Genomic DNA, 24,496 nt, shown 5'->3' with positions numbered 1-24,496 from the left:
CTGCTGGGGAGAGAGTAAACTCACCACAATTAAGCACGTCCGATAAAGGATGCAGGGAGAGCCTAACTGATTTGAATGGAGCGGCCGCTGTTTTTTTTTTTTTTATTGAACTCTGCTGACACCTGCGAGCTCGAGATGCTGTGGACCGCGTGGGCGGTGCAGGGAGCGGTGGGAGGAGAGGGTGGGGGTGGGGGGTCCACGCTCACTCACTGCTGCCATTGTCATGGAAACTAGACCACCGCCTCGCTATTGTCTCGCGCCCTGCCAAGTTTATTATAAACACCGCGCGAGCCGCAGCGCGCTGTCAAACGGAGCGCGAGCGCAGAGCGAACTGCAGTCCAGGGAGGGAAACTGAAGAGACGGACACAGAGACTGAAAACTAGGAGGGAGTGGAAAACAGCTGGATTATTACCAAGAAAAACAGCCGCGTGACTGTGAGATATAAACCACAACAGCTGAAAAGAAACTTGGAGAAAGTGTTTTTGGAGATTCAGGAGAGAGAGAACCACCCTGACTGGTACAGACACACCTGCAGCCTCTCTGAGAGTTCACCTCGCCGTTTATTTTTCGCAGACCGGTGTCCGCATCGGCTGACCTCCATGTATAAGATGGATTACTCCTACCTGAACTCCTATGACTCCTGCATGGCAGCCATGGAAGCGTCGGCCTACGCGGACTTCAGCTCCTGCAGCCAGGCCAGCTCCTTCCAGTACAACCCGATCCGGAGCGGACCGTTCTCCAACCCGGGCTGCACTCCGCTCAGCACGGCCAGCTGCACACTCGGGGCCCTGCGAGAGCACCAGCCCACACCCTACTCCTCAGGTACAGAGCGTCTGTTTTATTCTCCTCTGAAGGTCTCCAGGTTCATCTGAATAAATGAATAAATGCTACACGGTCGATGAATTCATGTTCATTAGTTCATTACTTTAAAGCGACCAAAGGAACATTGTGTGTATTCCATCTGTACATCTTGTTCCAGTTATTTTTTCCATTTCATCTCTAAGCAAAAAAGAAAAAAAAAGAAAAAGAAAATTTTCAATTGTCAGCAATGCTTTTCGTTTTATATATATAATCTAAATATCTATTCCTAAATATCTCACATGTTGTTTATATTCATGGACTTAATTCTGTTTAGGATTCATAGCTGCAACAAATCACTTATGGAAGGAGACATTTTCATGCTGAAATCAGTGAAATCATTTACATTTTGATGTTATTATACTGACGTATGATCACGTTTTGTAATAATAATATTAATAATAACATTAACCCACCCGAAACTAATTATTCCTCATTTATTTGCAGGTATAATTACATGCTAATATTCTATATATTTCTGATTATTCAATTTAATAAAACTAATTGGAAACAATATTCTGGTTTTATTTGCAGTGGAAATTTTTTTTTCTTTGCTGACAAAATATATGCGGATTTTGACAGGCTTGTAAATATGTGGAAATAGTTTTATCGTAATTTCTTTTAATCGTAAACCTTAAAAATGTACAGACACGTATGAAGGCGCAGTCGTTTTGATTCAGTACTCTTTTGTGGTTTTTAGTTTATTACAGCGGCCTGTTCACAGCCAACTATATGAAATACCTAGACAAATAAAATAGAAATTATAATTCGTGCAACTTTTTTTTTTTTTTTATGACATTCTGTTATAAATGAATCGAAAATGCAATATTTTATATTTGTTTAAGTTGGTTTGGAATATTTTTTATTTTTTATTTTTTGTTAGTTGCCTCTGTACTCAACCAGTTATTCAAAATTATTGAAATTATTTGACTTGGGGAAAAAAATCGTTTATGGATATTAAAAAAAAAAAAAAAAAAAAAACGATCATCCAAAACATAACGCCTCCTGTTTCAATAAGGCAAGAGCTCTCCCATTTTTACTTAGTGCACTCCATGGCCTCTGGCATTTAAAAGCGTTTGTCTGAATGAATTCAACGTTTCTTTTCGACTACTAAACTTATGTAATTATTATTAACTTTCAGTTCCCTACAAGTTCTTCTCGGACCCCTCTGGGCTGAACGAGAAGAGGAAGCAGAGGCGCATCCGGACCACTTTCACCAGCTCCCAGCTGAAGGAGCTGGAGCGGGTCTTTGCCGAGACACATTACCCGGACATCTACACCAGAGAGGAGCTGGCACTGAAGATAGACCTGACCGAGGCCCGGGTACAGGTGCGAGGAACAAGCTTTTGATCACTGACCAAATGAAATCTATCTATCTATCTATCTATCTATCTATCCATCCATCTAAATGTTACCTCTGTCTGTGTTACAGGTGTGGTTTCAGAACAGACGTGCCAAATTTCGTAAGCAGGAGCGTGCAGCCAACGCCAAAGCCAACAACTCTGGAGGTAACACAGGCAGCAACAGCAGCAGCAGCTCTGGAGGAAAGAAGGGCGGAGAGCCAAGATCTTCATCAGATGATGATGAGTCCAAAGAGTCCACCTGCAGCCCCACACCTGACAGCACGGCCTCACTGCCGGGCTCGGCCAACGGGAACTTGGGCAGCCCTGCCAGCTTAAGCCCCAGCCCAGCTCCTCCCAACAGCGGCTACGCCAACACCTCCAGCTCTCCGGTCCTTCAGGGGCTGAAGCCTCCAAGCTGGTCCAGCCTGGGACCGTCCAACCCGGCCGTGGCCCAGCCCGCTGCCCAGACTCAGGAGATTCTGAAGGCCTGGCAGCCGGCGGACAGTATGACCGGGCCCTTTGCCGGAGTCCTGTCCTCCTTCCACAGAAAACCCAATCCCACCATCAAGACGAATCTGTTCTGAAGCACAGAGGGTGCGGGATGAGAACTGGGACAGAGAGGAGTTTCTAACTTTTGCAGAGAGTCGAGATTATAGCGCTGAATTCACTGGTGTAGTCTGCTGTAGTTCAGTGAGGCCCTCGGTTCTTCTCTGAAAAACTGTCAAACTGATACAAAGCTCAGATATTAAAACCACAGGTCTGATCACCTTCTGTTACCCCAAAATATTATGCAACTGTGCACATTTTACCTAAAAACCCCACCTGGACACGACTGTCTCTGTCTGATGACTCTCCCCCTCTAAGAGAGCTGAAGAGAAAATATATTTAATGAACTATACAAGTTAAACGGACTCTTTAACACATCAGATATTCTCACACAGTCTCTGTTCCTGCATCTCTTCTGTCTTTCTTACACATTCCCACACACACTGCACTGAAACAAACCCTGTTGTGCATGGCAGCGGCTCTGATGAGCATGTCAGTCAGGTATGAGTTTAAAGCAGAAATCTAAACAGTCTCTGCCAGGGAAACAAACAAGCTTTTACCCTCGAGCACAACTTCCTTTCAGCCCCTTGACACACAGACTTCCACCACGAGGAACAGGGTCCCCCTAAATCTCCTCGCCGGGCAGAGCGGGGCCAACTTTAAATCCAATTAGAGCAGCCGGGTCCAGACTAGACACATCCCATGTTCAGCTCATCCCCTCCTCTTTCTTTACTGTATCAAGTCCTGACTCCCACACTCCTCCTCATGTCCCATCATGTTTTTCCCTATCAAACACATTTAAAATTCTGAACAGAAAAGAGAGAGAACTTGAGGCAATTTGTTAGATGTAGAGAGTCAGCAAGTATTGATCCGTCTGATTAGAACTGGCTTATGCTGTTGCTGTCATGGCACTGATTCTCTGGCGAGATTGATGAAAACAAATGAGTGTGTTCAGCAGCCAGTGTGTGGTATGATTTTCAAAAGACTTACAGTGCGACTCGTCATCCACTTTGACTCTCATAGTACACACAAATGGGATCATCTTTCTCAGAAATGCAACACAAGCTGGTCAGAGGCTGCCACTATACCAAGAGATGAGAGTTTTCTACTGTATGTTCATCAATGTCTTGATTCTCTTAATTTTATTTGACAAAAAAAAAAGCTCTTTGTACTCTTTCATCTTTCATGTTGCTCCTAAACGATCTGTTTCAGTTTGTTGAAAATCACTGAACCAAGACTGATTTCAGAGGATTTACTCTAGAAACTTTACTCAAAAGAAAAAAAAAATAATACATGTATTTATTAATATTTTTTATTATGTCCGTGAGAAACACACATTTCTTTTGAACTGCTCCATAAAATTTGTGACTGTAAATTCTGTAATTAGTAATATAAATATTAGGTAGCGTTTTGTTTTTCCTTGCCTTGATTTACAGATCTATTTCATTGCAGAGCATCTGTCTGAACGCAAAAACTATGAATCAACAGAAAGCTCTAGCGAATACGAAGTTATAGCACTACTCTGAATATTCTAATAAATCTACATTATGGAGGCACTACCTGACGCGTTTAATGAGCTGGTTTCTTCTTGTGTGTGACAAAGTGAGTATGTTATGTGAAGACCTCGGAGACCCACAAAGCTGTTTGCATGAATTCTGAAGTATGAGCTCCTGAAATTAATTAAAAATGATTGTTTGGATTTTACCGTACAATCTGTCCCTTTCTGAGGCGGGTTTACGGCAGTAACTGTTTCCTGCCTTCAGCTTTTTTTCTGTAGACAACAAAATAATAGTGAGTGATTCTATGACAGAAGGAAAGATATTGGAATTTAATTAAAAAAAAAATACACGGGTGAACAACATATTAACTTAACACAACCAAAGACTACATGAAGTAACAAGATAAAATGGAGTGTAACAATGTCTTTTCAACACATGCACACACACTCACACATCACTGAGAACCCTGAAAGGCCTCAAAGGCTTAAAAAGACGTCTGATTTAACTCAAAGACACATCCACATTCTCTGCATTGTGGCTGTTTTGGCTGTTAAAAGGATTAGACGCGTTGAACAACATATAAACAGGCTAGAACTAAATAATACAACAGTCACAAAGAAAATGAATATTTATCAGACATTTATGCATTCACACATCTATTTAGAGTTGAATGTTTGGCTTTTTTAGGATTCATCATAGTGAGATGTAAAAAAAAATCATTTTAGTAGCAAAGGCAAGTTGTATTGAAGAACCTTAGTGTGTTCCACCTTAATAAAACAAAGGTTTCTTCAACAGCACTAAAATGGATTTTAGTTTTGGCTTCTAATTTCATGGTAAGGATTTAAAATATTGACAAATAAAAGCAGTCGGAACAGATTTTAACCGCTTAAAAACTAGATATAAACAGACAAGAAGTTTCCACAGTCAGCAGCTACTGATGAGGTTTGTGGAGCAGCAACACCACCTGTTGGCTACATCAGGGAACAACTGTCCTCAGCAGTAGGTTCTCTACAGGAACATAGCCTTTGCTTTTTTTTACTGTTACTAGAGGTCACATCATCCCCACAAAAGACGTCACCAGAAACTAGACAGTGTTTCTAGTAATGTAACAATAGAACTAAACATTACAGGAATAATGTTTTGGTGACACATGACGTGATGTGATGGCTTATTAAATCTTCAGCACAGTAACCATTAGTGAATCTATTTAACTAATTCCCTGAACACTTGAGACGGTTTGAAAATAAATTAGTAAAACATAAAGCCCATCAATATATTGGGTCATATGACGCTGAAATAAGGTGTCTTGTGTGAATTGAAATTTACGTAGCATCCTTGCAGACAATTTAAAATGTGAGCAAGAGAAATGTACTTTTAAACCTTCAAAATCATGTTTCAACTTGGTGAACTGAAAACTGAGTGTGCCAAGACACGGCGTGCTTAATTTGTCCACAAATTGAAATGTCAGTTTGAAACCAGCAAAAGTCACACACCCGGCAGGAGGTGTCAAAAGCTGGTGACGGAAACGTTTTAACCAAGGGGAAATGAACACTTTTAACTCTTAAAGGACAGATTTGGTTGGTTTGTTTAATATTCCCTTTATCATTTAAAAAGAAAAATAAACTATAAATATATGCAGGTCATTGTTTAAATAACAGTGGCCCAGACATTATCACAAAAATACAAAAATTTGAAAGGTGAGGGTTTAGCCCACATTAGCCTGGCTTGTTGGTTTCTTTCCTGACATCCACGTCCTCAATCACAGAGGAAGAGCTGTGTGCTCACATTCCTCTGAAGTGCTTGCTAATTTCCCAAAATGTGACCATGAGTGGGAATAAACCTAAGGCTCAGAAGAACACTGTTTTAAAACAAATGCTTTTCAAGGCTTATTTCCCAAAATAGCTCTATTCTCATTTTGCTAGAAACCTGAAAAATACATTTCCCACTTGTGAGACATCTCAAACTACAGTCCAGCTTTATCTTGACAAAGAAAGGAAAACAAGCTAACCTGAAGCTAAAGGTCAGATCTAACCGTACGACACGCATGACGCAGCATCGACACATCATTGCATCTCTATTTCTGTCTGGCCAGAAAAACGGATTTAAAGCCAGGGGTTAAGTAGTGACGCTCGGAGGATTGAAATAATCATAATTAAATAAGGCCACAGCTATCACTATGGCAACACACATACAGTACATGTGAAAAAAAAAGGACGTTGGTTCGACGAGTGTTTTCAGAAAGTACAAATGGAGTGCAATTTCTCTCAGAAGGCACAGTGTGGCATCGATCGGCACGTTTTCAGCTCAGCTCGGTTCAGTTCAGTTCAGCTGAGATATGGCCTCTTGGGGACCTGGTGTGGGACCAGGCCACTTTGGACCAGTCACAGTTTGCTACAGTTTATTTCTGCTGCTGCTGTTGCTGCTGCCTGAGGCTCTCCAGCAGGATTCGCTTGTGGGTGGAGTCGAGCACTCCCGCCTCCTCCAAGTCCTCTTCGGTGATGTCACTGAAACAAATGATGATAAATGTCTAAACAGAACTGATGAGGCTTAGATTGAACACAAGACAAACAGCATTTGGTCATTAGTAAAGACGTTCACAGTACACTGGTTTGTGAGCCACAGCAGCAGTAATCAGTTATTTGAAAGATGTACGTAAGCTAAAAAGACTTGCAAGGCTTTTGAAGTAACTCAAACCAACACGCTCTTACAGTTTCTCCAACACATTTTCAGAGTGTGTATTCGTTGGAATACAGGTTGGAACCTTCTAAATGGTGGTCTGAAAACTGCTGTGCGTGTTTGTAAAAAAGTTCTGAAACATAAGAATCCTTTGGCTGTACATTTACACTCGTATTGCTCTGTTCTTTCAGAGTTTACTTCACAACACCCAGTTTTAAATTTTTGACCACACAGAAGCTTTTGAGTCACATGACCCTGACTCTTGCTGGAGTCCAAGCTAATCACGTCATATTTATCAGAATAGACACAACACACAACAGATATGGAATTATGACATGCTAATAATCCGACAATTTTGCTGATAACTCTCTTCAGTCAATATAGCATTTGTGCCACTGTTTCAGGCACACATCCTAACACTTCTTTTATTTCAGTCTACCACTGCATTATCCACTGTCTACATCTGAGCGTGTGACTCCGTGTACCTGAGGAACTCCAGGTCGTCCCAGCCGTTGTGTAGAAGACCCTGCTCATACCGCTCCAGTCCCAGTCTCTGCAGCCACTCCCCCACTGAAGAGTCTCCCACAGACAAAGACGAACTACTGCTGCCCCAAAGTGCCTGCACAGGAGAAACGCAATGCAGGATCAACCAAACAGAAAGGGAAAGAGCTCGGGTTAGGATCTACTTTACTTTACTAAGACACTAATTGAAGAGATAAAGATTGTGTGGTAGCATGAATGTTATTATATATTTAGTAAATAGCCTGAAGGAAATAACTTAAAACATTTGGAGAGACACAGAGCTTTGCATCAGGATATTATATTTAAATTCAGCCACTGAGATGTAAACAAGTGAACTGCTCACTTCCTCTGGCATGTCCTCTGCGATACTCTCTGGGATGGGATTTCTGGGTGGGAAAGTGCGGCAAGCTTCCAGACCTAAACCCATGGGCTGCCCTCTAAGAGGAGGTGGTGCTGAAGGAGCACGTGGGGGCTGTCCAGGAAACTCGCTCTCACTCAGTGTCTTTGCCATCTGGAGCACAGAACACGACTGGTCGTCTAGCGCCCCCGTGCCAGCTCCTCCTCGCCTAAAACCTTCACCGAGGGCAAGTGGGGTCCCGGAACCTGCTGCAGGGATCCGGACCTCAGCCAGGTCAGGATAAAGAGGGCGAGGTTTGGTGAAGGGGGCCTCTGCAACCGTCTCCAGGGCTCCCTTAGGAAGAGGAGGAGGGGGGAAGTCAGGAGGGGGGCGATTCAATGTGCTTCCAACGGTCCCTCCAACACCTCCTCCCTGTGCCCCCGTCATACAAGGACCTCCATCGTCCTCTGAGGAGCCCTCCTCGCTAATGGCACGGACCGGGTGTCCTGTCATGGATCTGCGCATGTGAGGGGGCGCTGAAGTTGGACAGGGGGGTTTGGTTCGAGCCCCAGCTGAGGCAGGAGGCGCTTTAGCTGCCTGGGAGGTAGCTGAGGTAGGAGATGGGAGGAGCTCAGGTGAAATAGCTGCAGCTGACTGGTTGGGAACACCCTCCAGGATGTAGTAGGCAGGATTGTTGTAGCTGTTCTTGCTGACTGATGGATCACTGCTGTCTGTGGTATCCTGTTTAGGCCTTCACAATACACAAAAAAAAAAGATTCAATTTTTCAAATTTCTAATATCAGATAAATAGTTTCCATTTGCGTGAGTTTAACCTGAAGACTGTGTGTAACTGCTACATTAGTGTCTCTCATTAACTGTACCTTGCAGCAGTTTCCTCCTTGCCAGACCTTTCTCCCTCCTCACTGACCTTCCCCAGCTCTCCAAGCTGCTTACGGACCACAGAAGGCCTGCATCCAAAACACATCATAACAACTTAACAAGAGGGATGAAACAGAGAACAGAAAACAGGCAAACAAGCGGCTCCCATATTGCATATTACAGAGTTATCAAGTCCTCAGTTTGTCATCATGTTGATACTGTGTTTCGTCTCACAACTGGGATAGAAAAAAGTCACCAGGGCTGCTGATATAAAGTTTTTTTTCAGTTAGTAAAACGAACATTTAAATACATAATAATTTATTTCTGCTGTATTAAATTCTATAAACATTAATGTAAAGGTAAAAGACAGGAAATTAATAACAAGACAAGGGAGTTTAACACAAAATTTAAACATACGTTTGTTACTCTAAATTCATTCAGTGTGCAGGATATTAAGCATCGTATCTAAACAGTTTGTAGTACTTTTCCATCTGATCTTGGACTGTAGGGATATTCAATACAATGTACATTTGCATACATGCATTGATGAGCTGAAACCTAATGATCTACTTATATGCTGTTGGTCTGCTGAAAGTGCCCTGTGGTGTCTGGCAACAAGATGTTGGCTGTAGCTTTAAGATGCAAGTTAGAGCTGCTGCATACCAGACTACGAGAACCAGCCTTCCCATACGGTCTATAATACCCCAGACCATGTGTAATTAATGCTGTTGGTTTGTGTGTAATCACAGTATTTTGGCCCATACCAACAAGAATACCATTCGTAGAACATATACATAGAAATAATACATTCAGATTTTGGCATTTTAAAAACTATGTTAAAAACTATGTAAGTGCAATATTAAAAGAGTAGAGTGTACTGACTTCACATACTCATGTCCCACTCTGGATACCATAGTGGATTTCCCTTTAGGTCCACCTGTCTCGTCCTTATCCACACTGATCCACTCTGAAAAACAACAATAAAATACTTTTGAAACTACAGTGGCTCAGGTCATGTCTGTAAATGTTTAGATCTTGTGTCTCTAAGGATTTGGTAATGTTCCAGTTTATTTTCTGTCTTCTGCAGACTGTATGTTGCATATACAGTTTATTACCATACAGTCTCTCCCTGGTCCCCATCCTTTCTGAGGGGACTCTGACCCTCATCGACCCTCGGATATTTCCCGTTTCCTCGCCACGGTGGGACAGGTAGGTATGGAACTGCTGCGCTGTGCTGCCAATCATTGACTTCAGAGCCAACACACACTCTCCTAGCAGGAGGAAAAAAAACACACACACATCAGTGACTGTCAGACTTCAAGAAACTAGATAAAACTCCAATGAGCCATATAGCCACATTATAAACTTAAAGACCAAACATATATACCATAGGATTCATATCCATCGAGTGATTTCACTGTTAGCAACAGATGTTGGTCTTGCAGGTACTCTATCTCCGAGAGAAGAGGTTTGAGTGTCGTTAGCTGCTTGTTGGACCAGCCCACGCGGAGGAAGTTGACATTGTCGCTGCTCTGACTGTCATTCTCGTAACTCTTCTTAAACTCTATAGATGAGAGAGAGAAAGAAATGCAGGGATGGGAGAGAGGACAAAGGGAACAAGGTGCAAAGGAAAGATGGGACGGGGAGAGGGAAAAAGAGGAGGGAGATGTTTCTATCGCATTTCATTCAAAAAGTACACGGCGGGCAGGAGGTGGGGATGCAGCACAGGTCAAAAACGGATTCTAGCTTAAAGGTATACTGACTGCCTGAGATAGGGAGGGAGGAGAAAGATACAAAAAGAAGAAGCAGACACACTTGGTGTTACAGGAGCAATGTGTGTACTGTAACTCCTGGTGGATTTCTGCGTGTGTGACTGAGTCGCTGCAAGGGTCAAGGCATGTTTTATCTCACCTTCCAGACAAGTGGAGTAGAACTCGATGAAGAACTTGGTCCTGCTCGCCGTCTTCACTATCGCCTCGATGCTCTCAAACTCAATGTAGGCCTGCTCTGAAGACTTGGGCAGACCTAAACAGAAACAGGTGAAAATGGGGGATGGAAAAAAGATGAATGGAAAGAAAGACCTGAGTGGGTGTTGCATAACAAGTTTCCAGCTCAGAATAACTTGCTTACTTTTACGCATGACATTTTGTTCAATAAAAGAAAAACAGAGAAGAGAGCCAGCTTATTATGAACGTAAAAAGATTTATTACTTCTGCACTTAACTGGCATTTACTGTAACAGCATACAAAGAAGAAGTGCGACTGACAGGAAAAACCTTTTTACCTTTCTTGGAGACAAACTGGGATGTCACCCCCACTTCAAATGTAGCAAATACAGGGGAATGATCACTGGTCACTAAATCATCTGTACAGCCTGGCAAAAAAAAAAAAACAGTATTTATTTCAGTCTGCTCTTTCATTACTTATGGTATTGATGTTGAGGTGAAATTAACGACTATACTATGGCTACTGTATGTTTGTATGTTCTTACTGCTGGCCCAAACTTTGACATATTCAGACTGTATCCAGATTGAAGTCCGGATGGCAAAGCAACGTATGAAATCCAGTTTTTGTTGACAGGATTCAAATCAAACGGGTAGTTTGAAATAAGGTTTAGTCTGGACTATCTGGACACTCAACTTGGATTATTTTGTGCCACTAACAAATGGACATCTGATCACTAGCACAGTCTGTGCTAAAGATCTGATTTGAGAAACAAATCTGATTTGCCTGCAGTCTGAACAAAGCCTGTCCCCCAATCCTCTGCTATACTGAAGGGAAAGATTTTCTCCTGGCAGTCTCACCATAGGAGTTGCAGACGATGTGTGTTTCTGGGTATGACTTCCATAGGATCCTGTCACACCAGGATGGAACATTAGTCCTCATCTGGGACAAACCGACAAAATAGGAGACAATTACAAAATTATCAGGATGACTCATAAAAAGAGGAATAATGTGTCAGAAATAGCTGGAAGTAAGGCAGTCTGCGCTGTTTAAGTTAGTAGACTTACTCCTGTGGCCTTCTGCTTCTGCCAAACATATGTGTCTCTAGAGCCTCGTTCATAACGGTAGGTGGGAGGGAACGAGATCTCCTCCTCCGCTGCAAGCAAAGGGACACACGTTTACTTTTGTAAAGGATCACAGCAAAGCATTTTTATATTACCAAAAGTACAATTACAATGTCAGTGTAATTATAAAACAAATGGACAACTGCTAATACAAAAGGCAAGCTTCTCTCTACTCCTTTGAGTTTTGTGTCACAGATCAAACCTTCTTGTTGTAAGAGTGGAGCGAAAGATCGACTGTGGTTTGCTGATGCATTCATAGTATTTGTGACACACAGTGGCTGATGAGATCAACGTTCCCGATCATCAAGTCCAAATTTCCCAGTTCATCACACATTATCTGTATGGAGCAACTTTCACAATGTTTGACCTGCGTCATTCTAAAAATATTGCCTACCATACAGTCTTTTTATCTGGTTCCCCTTCTTATAATAAGCAAAGAAACCCGTGGTCTTGGTGAACTATACAAGAGAACTATAGAAGTGCTGAGCTGGTGCTTTTGGGAGATGTGCGTCATCACTTTGGCTGTGTTTATGAGACCACTGTAACCGTTTTAAGGGCTGGAGCATTGTGTTAATGTTGAGATTTTACTATTATTAGCTAATGTTTCCCTTTATTTAAGCAAATCCTGCTCTGATTCACGAAGAAGAGGAAGTAACCACTACAGGTTAAACGTACTCACCAAAGCGCAAAAAGACTTTATTCTTCTCCCTCTCCAGGTTGAGCTGGTCCACTTTCAGCAGAGGGTCAAACTCCTTCCTGTTGATATAGTTTAAAATCTCCTATATACAAAAACACAAAAGTAGTAAGAAAATAAAAATGGTCAGAGATAAAATAAAGATGAGATAATGAGGTTTGCGTTTGAGGTTTTTCTGCTTCACCTGTATGTCCATGTCCAGCCTGTAGTTGAGGTCTCCCAGCCAAAAGAGGTGCGTGAAGCGAAGTGAAATGTCAAAGGAGCTCAGCTGTTTGTCTCCTAGTGACAGCAGCCGCAGGATATCAAGGTAGTTCTGGTTCCTCCTGGAGGGGTCAAAGGTTGAATGTATGCTTATATCCACACTAATACATTTTAGTTTTAAAAACAAAGATTCAGATTCATTAGTACTGTAAAGAGCATTTACAGTAATCTTAATCTTAATCTGTACACCCATAACACCCACATATCACACAAACACTGTTCAGGCATGTGGCAGTTTTAACAGGAAGCAAAGCATTGGCTTGTTAGTTGTAGAAAACACTGCAGAGAAAAAAAAAAATGAAATACTTAAACTGACAACGAAGTGTTAAAGTATAACATGAAGGCAGCTATGATGGCGGATTGATTGTCACCGAGCAAATACAGCAACATATTTAAGAAGTATTGTAGCATTAGTGATTGTCAGAGGAAGCCATGACAATAGGTGAAGTGTACCCACACAAAAAGGCATCATTTACAAAAATCCAAATTTAAAATGCGAAACGAAAACAGGGTCAACAGCATTTCATAATGTCTCTAAGGGATCCTAAAATAATGTAAGTCTGGACGCTGTGCGTAAATGTCCCAAAAATTATGTGGATGTAGCCACAGAAGAAAAGTTAAATATTGAGTTTTGTACCTCTTTACAGAGTACAATAGTTAAATGGTTAAAGTTTTAAAGAGAGTTACAAGATATGGGAAGTTGCTGATCGAGATGTTCAGAGGTTGCTGTTGGGGATAGAGTTCAGTCATCTAAAACAAACAGCCTAGAGGCACATACGGTGAGTGTGTAAGACTGTAGAAGGTACCTGGCAATCTTTTCATTCCCTGATGTCAAGTGACAGTTTACAAATCCAAAAGATGTTCCATTGAACATGAAAGACACTCCCACTGCTCCTTTGTTACCTATAAAATCATCAAGACAAAGAAGAAACTGATTTTATTACAGTAATTTCTTTAGAGTTATTGCCTAATATCATCATCATCATATTACAGAAAAAAAGAATATAGAATAATTTTGATCATGCTGTGAAAATGAGCATAATGCATAAATAGCATAATAACCCTCCAACTATTTAGCTCACTGTTAAAGAAAAACAATTACAATCTTGGTTTGATCTGGGTTTGTTCCATTATTCCATCACCATCATTAATGTTTTAACCAAACAGTAAACAATGGGAAGAAAGAATACATTTTGTATACAGAGTACTGTTGTTACCCAGTGTGTTGGCGATGCCTGTCTTGACACTGGACATCCCCACGTGGCTGATTCGGTTCTCATGTTCAGGTTTCACTAACACAGCAATTTTTATGTTCCATAAAGTCTGAACTGCGATCTACAGACGACAACAACAAACAATGAGGAACCTGTAGTCGTCATTTCTGCATTCACAGCAAAAACAGCCCTGTCTTTATTTCAGCTATAGTGTTTTCTAAACCTTCTAAAAAACCTATCAACAAACATCACTAATACAATCTAAAAATATTTAACATATTGCTCCTGGAATATTTCTTCCTCACCGGTTTATAATCCAATTCAGTCTGTTCTTTCAACATGGCACGCAGTGACTCCACCCACTCCCGATCACACACAGAGTTTTCCTGGGTTCCAAACACATACAGATCGTGAGGGATGGTGACAGTCATCTCGTCCAAAGTCTTCCCGAGGCCACGACACAACACCCATGAAGCCACAGACTTGGGAGAAGGCACTGAACCTAGAGGCAAATATTGAAATGATCCCTGATCAAAAATCTAACATACATTTACACTTTTCCATAGTTTGTGTCCAAATGCATGATCACACAGTAAGTGTTACCCATATTCCAGGTGCCTATGAAGATGGTAATCATGTCTGGCTCATCCTGGTTGGAATGTTTGTTTTTCATCAACTGCAACAGCTGGCAAAACGCCTCCCGCTTCTTAAACAAACACACGCACACACATCAGTGAGTGGAAGCTGCAACAAAAGTCAGTTACAATATTTTGAATGCATGCACAAGTTTCTCTTTTACCACTCTCTTTGTTATATATATATATATGTGTGTGTGTGTGTGTGTGTGTGTGTGTGTTGAAAGAACATGTATATATCTATCAAATTTGATTTGATAGATTTGACTGTGAATCACAATACAGGAGCATGTGATAAGAAAAAGGGATTTGGGAGAGTGTCTCTTCGTCAGTTTGGATATGAATATCTATAGGTGGGTGTTTGAACAAACAATAAAATATCACATCATCATTCCTTATGTCTTGAAAGTAGGAATTTGTGTGTGTATGGGTGTTGTGTGTACAGACCTTGGCACTAGCAAAGATGAAGTCTTTCCTCTGGCTCTTATCTTTCTCCTTCTCAAACACAATGCCCAGTTTATTCTGCACTCGCTGAGACTTGATCAGCTGACGTACTGAGAGAGACAGACAGATGGCAGACAGAGGGTTACAGGTGGGGAGTCAAAACAGGGACAGAAAGAAAAACAAGGCCAAGTAATAGATTAAGAGAGTTGAAGAAAGTTACAAAAAGGAGAACAAAGACAAAAAAGATAAGATGATGTAAAAATACAACACAAATGGTATCAAAAGTTACATTGAACACTATTTTTTATGTCTGCATCTTAAATGGATTCCAAGTGCACGTCTTTTATTAATACAAGCTTGGATCCATAAATACATTTATATTCTTGCAGTTTCCATTTAAACTGGTTTAATGGTGAAATGCAGCAGCCACATTACATTGTTTCCCACAGAAAATAACTAACCACAATATGAGATGCGTCAGTATCTGGGTGTCTAAATCCTGCTCAATAATTTGCTTATGGAAACACAGATTGCTCATCTAACAGTTCAGAAAATACTGGGTTTGTGTGTGATGTATAAAAGGCGTTAGAGTTGAGCTTTGTTATACTCCCACAACTGGTCTACACAGAGCTTACACGGTGCAACAGGTGCTGCGACACTTGGTTTCTGTGGAGGTGTATGCCAGGTTGTGGTGTAGAAGTAAGATGCAACATTATAGCTTTGGTGTAAGTGTAATTCTCACTTTTGTCATGTGTGAAAGTGGTCCAGTCTTCCTGATTGTCCTTCATCTTCTTCATCACCACCAGCCTTCCTCCCTCCACATCCACAGACAATGTATACTTCTGACTTTTCCCTATCTTTGTCAGCTCTGCCAGGTAGACATCAAGCTTCACCTGTAATGGACAACAGGAAACAAATACATACACACAAATTGCGTAAGCCTAATAAAGTGTGTTTTTCAAATCACCACCAGGGGTCTCCAAAATGAAAGCAGGGGACCAGCCAACAATCTCTCTCTGCTGTTAATACATACGCTACAAGCAAGCTTGCTGCTTCTGTGCTATTAAGAGTGTGTCAGTTAAACACAGCCACCCCTAACAGGAAACAAAGGCTGGAACTTTGATTTTAGACTCAGTATTTTTCAAACAAATGTTTAACCAGCAGACAGACATTCATTCTTACTATGACTCATAACAGGTAAGTGGAGATAGGGTCTATGTGTCAGTGGTTGAAGTGACGCGTCTCCTCATCGTAATAAACATTTCTGTTCCTGTGCAACAGGAAGTTACTGAAAGGAGAAACCACAGAGAATGCAGGCCTAGCTGACAACTAATATTTCAAATCATTCTTCTCTTCTTCCCACTCTGCCACATGCTCTCACTCGCCATGTCCCACTTTTCAACACACACTCTTATGTCCATAATTTAGGCAGTTTGTATATTTCTATAAATAAAACCACAACAATCTTATAACCAACAAAAGAAATCCTTGGCTATTTTTATGATAAATACATCCCTGATGCTGCGAAAGGAAGCGCATTACAAGCATTCCTTTGGTATCACATCATCTCTACTGGCGAACATCCTGCTGTGTGTTGAGGAATACGCAACTCTCCAAACTCTTTACTGTATTGTAGGTTCAACCTGTCTTCAATTCCTGGGCAATAACTCTGCAGTCGTTTAGGACTCTACAATGGATCTAAAGTTTAACAACAAGATACACACTCAAATTGACAAAAGAGAACTTCGATCAATTTCTTTGAGGATAGTGAGTGTCTGTGTCAATATTGGTTCATTCTTTCTTTGCTGATGAAATAAAAGGTAAAAAATAATTTCAGTCCTTAGCTGACTCTGTAAAGGTCAACACGATCAGTCCTGCTGTAATACAAACCTGCATCACCCTGCAATGAGATGACCACAAATAAATATGTGTGCATGTGTTTGTACCTCGAAGGCCTGCACAGGAATGGCTTTGCTGTGACGCATGGAGAGAGGAGGAGGGGAGCATGGAGAGGACAAACTCATGTCCTGTAGAGCTTTTAGGGCCTGAAGCGACAAAGAGAGAGTGGGGCAGAGGAATATGGAAAAGGTATTAAAAAAGAGCAACAACAATAATAATAATGAAAGAGGTAAAAAGAAATAAGACACCTAAGGAAAAGAAAAGATGCACAGACACAATCAGACAAGCTGTAATGTTTTCACTCTCAGTGTTTGTGTCAACATGACATAGGTTTCCCATTTCCTGGATGTGATCTAACAGTAGCAGAGAAGGTGGAGTCAGTGCCATCACATGTGTTCCGACATGCAGCTTGACTGCACTGAGGCCATTTCCTCCCTAGGCAAGCTGAAGCCCTTCCTTACAAGTGAAATAGAAACAGTATAACTATAAACATGGCTGGTGACACTTTAATTACAAATGAAATTTTAATTAGTGAGGTTTACTGTGCTGGAAGTAAAACCACTCCTTAATCAAAGAGTCACAAAAAATTCCTTTTTTAATTTAGTTACTTTTTGATTTTAAAACTGTGGCAAAAGAAAAAGTTAAATCTACTTCTAAAGTGTCAGGAATTGTCCTCAGGGGTAATCAGCTGAAAACATTTTCAGATAAGATCTTTCTAAATCTTGTGGTAGAACTCAACGACCATGACGTGAACTGATGCCTACAGACCATGCTATAAATACATATCAAATTGTTTTCAGCTTTCAGTTTCTACTGTTGTTAGAAAGGCAGACAAGTCACAAAAGATCTAGAAACTGTCACAATGTTAAAGCTGCACAGCTTATATTATTATTACACATAATGTAATAATGGCCAATGGATAGATAAATGGCTAAGACACCGTCTCTTTCCATCTGCGTCTCTTTGAGGCAGCACAGCTTCTACACAGATGATCCATCATATCAAAGGGATTATCTAGACTAACCACCTCCAAACATCAGACTGTGTGTTTGTGTTTACACAGACATGAAGACAAACAATAAAACAGCAAGAGCAGACGTGATCACATGACTGGATGCAGTATGTCTATACCTTCTTCTCTATAGAAGACAGCAGGTCTTTTAGGATAGCCAGCTTTGTCACGAGGTTCTCCAACTCCTGGTCTCCACCCTGATTCACTGACTGATGGAGAAAAGGCAAAGTTAATGACCCCAATTTTGAAAATGGCTTACTGTAATTATGCATTTCAGCCAGGCTTGTAAAATGCACAGCAAACACTGACATCTGACAATTACAACGTGTCTGACGGATTGTTCTCAAGGCTGCAGAACCAGTCCGTCTGTGTGTACACAAATCAGTTTTTATTCAAACATAAAACTACATGTTAGTGTGGGCTTGGTGACTAAAGTGGCTCCTGGACTCACATCAGCACTTAAAACAGATACTACAACAACAGTATCGTATTCATTTCCAATGCTGTGGCTAATTGAGGAGTTTTTCTTTTTAAAACCTCTTTTTATTTACAGAAATCTACATAAAAACAAGATGTATCAAAAACATAACTTCCAAGGACCCACAGCACTCCCTTTAAAAGAAGAAGACAACAATCTACAACTGTTAAGATCATTACCAATTTGACAAAAGCAGATTGTTTCTAGATGTATGACTATAGCGTGACTGCATCTACCTCACCTGACCTCAGAAGACCCTTGAGAAAAAAGCTTTTCTTCATGACACCCACTGTACTTCAAAGCACATTTGTGTGTGTGTGTGTGTGTGTGTGTGTGTGTGTGTGTTATTTCCGTGTGTTACGGTCTCACAGTAGACATGCTGTTGAATCACTTGTTTCTTAATCTTCCTTTCTGCTCTGTGTACAAGGACCATTATTATATAACGGGATACCAACGTGTTACTTCAGAAAATTATGTCTCGTGTACAAAGCACCATATATAGAGTGAGCAATACTGAATGTGTCAAAGTTTACAGCAAATGCAATAGATGTTGGAATTTAGGCTATCGTTTTGAGGAAGCAAAACTAGCAGTTGATGAATATTATCGCACAGATTAATGTCAAGATAAATGCACATTTCTTGTATTTGAAACTGAGAGTGTTGAGTAAGATTAGCGTACAGTATAAACTGGGATCTACATATTCATGGGTTTCATCAGGTCCCTTTCCACAGGTGTTTTAATCAAGCACCATGCAGTCTACATTCATAATCTAGGTGCTTGATTTTAAACACCTGTGGAAAGGGACCTGGTGAAACCCATGAACAGAATTGATCCACAAAAATACTTAAGAGACACTAATTATTCAGCGTCTCTAATTGTTGCCACATTTCTAGGACTGTCGGGACTCAGTATATTTTGTGTGAATGTAAGAAAAAGTAGTGAAATAGCTGGAGGTAATAGTTGCTTCCACACACACGCATACACAGAGTTAAAGGTGTGTACCTGCTGGATCATCTTGGAGACCATAAAAGCACTCTGCTGATCAAAGACTTTAGACAGGATCTCCAGACCAGACAGAACTTTATCCACTTCCCTATTTTGGGGACAAAGAAAGAGATTCACAACTTTTTTTTGTCTCAAAGTTTCCTTCTCCAACTCATGTTTTCCTCTTCATCTAAATCTATGTATAGGGAAACACATTTTTACAACATTTGTGTGTGCTTTTTGGGCTCATAGAGTACTAAAAGATGATTGACAAGCACGTGATTCAGTTGTTGTCTGCCACATTTTTTAACACAATGATATTTCTGGTTGCTTAGCACAATATTTGAATGTGAAACATGTGTCACGGTGACCAAAACAAGAGACAAGTTGAGGAAGCAGGCAGCTCTGCAAGCTGATTCTTGTAAATCTTTAAATAGTCTGTCAGTTCAACGATGCACAGATATACAAGAACAACTTTGCAGAATATGTACAGATAATAGGATATGTGTCTGTGGAATATGTGTGTCTATAGACATTTACCCATTAAGGCGTTTGCAGGAGGCCACTAGTGTCTTGTTTAGATGAGGCAGTGAGCAGGCTCCCTGTTTGACTGCCTCAAGGTCCAAAGCGTAGCTGCCCTTCAGGTACTCATGGGAGATGGTGCTCAGGCCGTTAGCTGCTGGAGCGCTAGAAAAAATCCAAATAGTCCAAATAAAGTGAGCTTTCCTCACCACCCTTACTATATGCATGTAATCGCACGACATCAGTAGCTTTCTTCATGCAAACAATATTGCTTCAAACCAAATGAAATGATTAAATAAGGTGTATGGGTTTACATGCTCTAAATATACCAGCAAAAGAAGCTTTATTGACAATGAATGAGGCGTTGAACTGAGACAGGCCGCACTGCCCACATAGATTATATTTTCATTTTCATCTTATAAAAAAACTTGTTTGAACAACTTGTGGTTTTGCTCCCAGGATTTTGAATCAAATTGTAAAATATTTCCAGTTGGACAGGATCAGGACTGGGTGCGTGTGAGTGTATGCATAGTGCATCTGTGCAGTTGAGTTTTTTTTTTTATAATCACATACTTCCTCTACGTTAACTTCGGTCAAGCCTGGCACTCACAGACACACACCCTTTAACTAACTGAGCTGGCAGAGTGCCACCTGTACCTGTCCAACCAACTATAATCCAACAGTTTTCGAAGAACTTTAATTATAGATTGTTTCAGAATTGTTGTAGTATGATATGACAAGACTTCTCTCTGAGCTAAATATACTAAAATCTTTTGACCAAATAAACGAACACGCTTCTTTATTTAGTTTTTACAGTTAATTTTACCTGAAGTGTTCTTTACTAGCAGAAATTTCTGCATTTAGTATCCTTTAATATGATCCATAATGAAGTCTTGTTCCTTCACTTCTCCTGAAGACATATTTTGTGCTCATTTTGGTGGCTTATGGCCACCGCTGATTTCCATGGATGAATTTATCCTTCTTTGCATGACAAATAAAAAATGACAGTGACAGAAAGAAAAGTACTGAAAGAAAGAAAAGTACTTGAACTGCTAACCCTAAGTAGGGTTAGCAGTTCAATCCCTGGAATGTGCCACATGCTGAAGTGTCCTTGAGCAAGACACTGAACTCCCAGTTGCTCCCAGTGCGTGGCACTGGTGTGTGAATGTGTGTGTGCTTGTGGGAGCGAATGGGTAGATGTGTCTGTGACTGTAAAGCGCTTTGAGTACCAATAGGTAGAAAAGCGCTATATAAAAGCAAGGCCATTGACCATTTACCAAATATAATTTCCTAATTCTCTTTAAATATAACTTAGTCTGAGTGAAAAAACTGACCTTAGTTGATTCATCTACACAGATCTGAACTACACAGGTCTGTGTGCACATATTAAGCACAGTCCCACTTAATCATCTGCGAGCAATGTGGTTTCCAGGAGGATGTGGTTTGACTTCTTTATGCATTCTGAGGGGGGCACATTTGTAGGGCGGAGCATATCGCGTTGGGTGTGCGTGTATATGTGGCATTGTGCATTAGCGTATATGGCATAGGACAGGGGGGCACATGTGTTCAAGTATAACCTCTTGTTACCATTTCATGTGCTTGACTACCCTATGACATAATCACATTCACAGTGAAGCAATCCTTCCTCTGTGTGTGTGTCTTAGATGGTTAACGTGATGGTTAAGAAGGCTTGCAGATGTCCTGTGACCCTTAGTGCTTCCATTTAACTGTAATCAGGACACAATTAAATGTGTTTTCATGTAAACTTTATACCTCTCTGTGGGTGTATCTGGTCCAGGGGGAGTGGAGGTTGAAGCAGAGCGAGGGGGGAGGGGAGGTTTCTCATCCTCTCCATCTACCAATCACAGAAAAGCAGAGTTACTATGTGACAAGAAGAAGGCTGTTGCTATTGTGTGCTTGGCTTTGTTTGAGTTACCTGAATAGTCCCTGTCATCAGTGATAGCTGTCTCCTCTCTGTCCACGGCGTAAAGCAGAGTGGTGACCAGACCCTGGCTAGGCTGTAGATACAATAACACCAACTCTGGCAGCGTCTTAAACCGCTTAGGCTGAACGCCCTGAGACGTCTGAGAGTGGGAGGGAGGAAGACAAACAGAGAGGGATACGCCAAGAGACAGAGGAAATAAAGGAATGTTGTTTCCCAAACAAACACAACAATTACATCCAAATTACATCCAAATTACATCCAAATTCCTCTGTTACAAGTCGTCATGTTTTCTGGTGGCCCCTATTGTTCCATATTTAGTGTTATGTAACTGCCTAGTAGCTTACTTAACATTCAAAGCAGGAAGACCCCATTGGTAAACATTGGGGGCAAACAACTTCACTTCCAGGAAGCAACATTTCCCTTCTATTTTAATTTTTTAATTTTTTATTTTTTTACTGTCACAGCTAAGCAGCAAAAATCAGTGAGACAGACATCTGTGATGTGGCCACATGGCCTGAAGCACCATGTTGTCGTGTGTGTGAGGCTGGTGGTGGTTGCAGGGACTTCACAGCTGTTGGGCACATGACACAAAGAGGCTGCTGTTGGTGTGCGAGTGTGAGTGAGAGAGATCAGAGCCAACAAAAGCATCTCCTCCTGACAGCTGCTTCTGCAGCATGAGTGTGAAAGTACGTGTGTCTTTTCTGTACCTGAACGGCCAGAAATCCTTCTTCGTCTGGGAGGATTCTGTATGTGTGGACGTGCTTCTGAAAACTGCGGAAAAAGAAACAGACAGAAACATCAACATCAAAAAAGAGAGAAGATGGCCAGAATCGAAATGAAAAACAGAAGGAGAAACAAGTGACAAAAAAAAGAAGTAACAACATTTAGACAATGGTTAGACTCCACAAAAATGAGTCTGACGTTTCCAGACTTGAACTTGACTTCAGTGGATAGTGGTGTTTGTATGCATGAGAGTGAGGGGGGGTTTAGATACTGTAGAGACTCAACCTGTTGCTGTCTGTCACAGTTGTGTGTGTAATACAGTAACATCGAACAGAGCTGAATCCAGTGTTTTTACATTACAACTTTACAGTGATAATACAGACTAGAAACACAGAAGAAACACAAAAACACCACAAAACATTGAAATGGTGATGAAGATGAATCTCTTCCAGAATCCGTGGTGCATTTCATTCATTAAACATCTGTGCATCAAACTTCAGAGTGGGAAATGCATTTTTAATTGAACCGTAACCTTTCTTTTTAACAACTAGTCGCAAATCAATGCTCTGACATTGCCCAGCCGTAACGACACGCCTGCAGCCACAAGCTGGAGTGCAACGATTTTCATGTCTGGACTTTATGTGGGTTCAGTGGACCGGCTAGAAAATTTTCAATATACCAAGCAAACAATGTGGTTTATGTCCATTGGTGTATGTGCTTGGGCCTGTTCAGAAGTGAAGGCGTTAGCTTGGCAGCCTATGCAAAACACTAATTTGATGCTTTTACTTCTGCTTCAACACGGTTTATTTGCAGTATGTGAGTGTATAAATGGAGGAAAGGATAAATCCATGCTGCTCTGACTACTCAGCTGTTCTTCCGGTTTTTCCAGGTCAGTGTCCGACAGGAACTAAAACATGGACTGGAATAAAATCTAAAATTACTATCCCAAATATCAAACAAACTTGAACAGGAATAACACATTAAGCATGCTGGACTCAAGCAAAAGGGTCTCATTTCACTTTAGATTGGTGATGCAACTAATTATATTTTCATGTTCTTTACATCCAGGATGGGCCACAATAGGTCATTAAACCTGGATTCACCGATTTGATTAGGGCTCAATGGCAATCGGCTCGGAATGGCAATCATAGCAAAATGGGTTGGCCTACATTATTAATTCTTGATGGCATCAGAAAATCATATCAAAATTTCCACTATTCCACAATGTGCTGACACACCACTGCATAGATTTGTGATTTGTAGTAATAATTTGTAATAATAATCAGGTTCCAGAGCATTTGGAAACCTTTCCTACATATGTATTACATGCTGCTTATCACCGGTTCCTGCTGTAGTGGTTTTAATGCCAAAACATATAACAGAGGAAAGAAGAGATGAAATAAAGGCCTGAGCACTGAACTGAATATATGTCCAACTTACATTATGTAAAATAAACATTCACAAAACCCTGAACAGAAGCTCTCATGTTTAATTGATTTATATACAGCACATTCATCAGACAGTTGCTAATAACAGTTACAGATATCAGCCTGGGCAAACGGTATAGACAAGGTAAATATTTGCTCCTGACTTTCCATGTCGAGCAGTAAACACAGTCAGCAGGGTGAAATTTCTCTTTTGTCTATCTGGCCTCTAAAACCATATCCATATTTAATCCCGTCACATTATAAACACAATTTATTGTAGGTCGAGGGGCACAAAATCCATACACAGGCGTTGCAGCAGTGTACAGTGTTTATGTGTATGTGCGTCTGTGTGTGTGTGTGTGTGTGTGTGTGTTTGTTTTCCTGTTGGCAGCTGATGGGATTCTCTGCAGGCCTGTGGAGTAAATACTATTGTTTCAGTAGCTGCAATGTTAACAGGGGGAGGGAGACGGAGAAGGACGGGGAGGTTTATTGTGGGATAGAGAAATGTATACAGAGCATGTGTGTTGTCA

General features: G+C 41.0%; 2 protein-coding genes across 3 annotated transcripts in view; one reads left to right on the top strand and one right to left on the bottom strand.

Annotated features, from left to right (window-relative positions):
- Positions 1–324: 324 nt before the first annotated feature.
- Positions 325–3,279, top strand: phox2a (paired like homeobox 2A). The gene is made up of 3 exons (XM_084558578.1): positions 325–822; positions 2,000–2,187; positions 2,291–3,279. Exons 1-3 carry the CDS (start codon positions 600–602, stop codon positions 2,783–2,785), a joined length of 906 nt encoding a protein of 301 aa, XP_084414704.1. The 5' UTR covers positions 325–599; the 3' UTR covers positions 2,786–3,279.
- Positions 3,273–24,496, bottom strand: part of inppl1a (inositol polyphosphate phosphatase-like 1a) — a 28,184-nt gene continuing 6,960 nt past the window's right edge. Inside the window, exons 2-27 of one of the 2 annotated variants that reach the window (XM_084558576.1) lie at positions 22,524–22,587; positions 21,808–21,955; positions 21,645–21,726; positions 19,890–20,036; positions 19,368–19,458; positions 18,006–18,095; positions 16,922–17,020; positions 15,718–15,868; positions 14,979–15,085; positions 14,500–14,602; positions 14,202–14,398; positions 13,900–14,017; positions 13,489–13,585; positions 12,606–12,744; positions 12,407–12,506; positions 11,671–11,759; positions 11,464–11,545; positions 10,944–11,033; positions 10,572–10,685; positions 10,048–10,224; positions 9,776–9,931; positions 9,543–9,627; positions 8,663–8,749; positions 7,788–8,532; positions 7,408–7,541; positions 3,273–6,750 (exon numbers count right to left, since the gene is read on the bottom strand). In XM_084558576.1, the coding sequence (XP_084414702.1) occupies positions 6,645–6,750; positions 7,408–7,541; positions 7,788–8,532; positions 8,663–8,749; positions 9,543–9,627; positions 9,776–9,931; positions 10,048–10,224; positions 10,572–10,685; positions 10,944–11,033; positions 11,464–11,545; positions 11,671–11,759; positions 12,407–12,506; positions 12,606–12,744; positions 13,489–13,585; positions 13,900–14,017; positions 14,202–14,398; positions 14,500–14,602; positions 14,979–15,085; positions 15,718–15,868; positions 16,922–17,020; positions 18,006–18,095; positions 19,368–19,458; positions 19,890–20,036; positions 21,645–21,726; positions 21,808–21,955; positions 22,524–22,587 (3,598 nt within the window). In that variant the 3' untranslated portion in view covers positions 3,273–6,644. The remainder of the gene's footprint in view (positions 6,751–7,407; positions 7,542–7,787; positions 8,533–8,662; positions 8,750–9,542; positions 9,628–9,775; positions 9,932–10,047; positions 10,225–10,571; positions 10,686–10,943; positions 11,034–11,463; positions 11,546–11,670; positions 11,760–12,406; positions 12,507–12,605; positions 12,745–13,488; positions 13,586–13,899; positions 14,018–14,201; positions 14,399–14,499; positions 14,603–14,978; positions 15,086–15,717; positions 15,869–16,921; positions 17,021–18,005; positions 18,096–19,367; positions 19,459–19,889; positions 20,037–21,644; positions 21,727–21,807; positions 21,956–22,523; positions 22,588–24,496) is intronic. The other variant, XM_084558577.1, reaches the window with a different exon arrangement.

Source organism: Chelon labrosus (assembly GCF_963514085.1).
Source record: "Chelon labrosus genome assembly, chromosome: 13".
NCBI classification, from domain to species: Eukaryota; Metazoa; Chordata; class Actinopteri; order Mugiliformes; family Mugilidae; genus Chelon; species Chelon labrosus.
The sequence above is the reverse complement of the archived record's forward strand: the minus strand, read 5'-3'. Positions and strand labels throughout refer to the sequence as shown.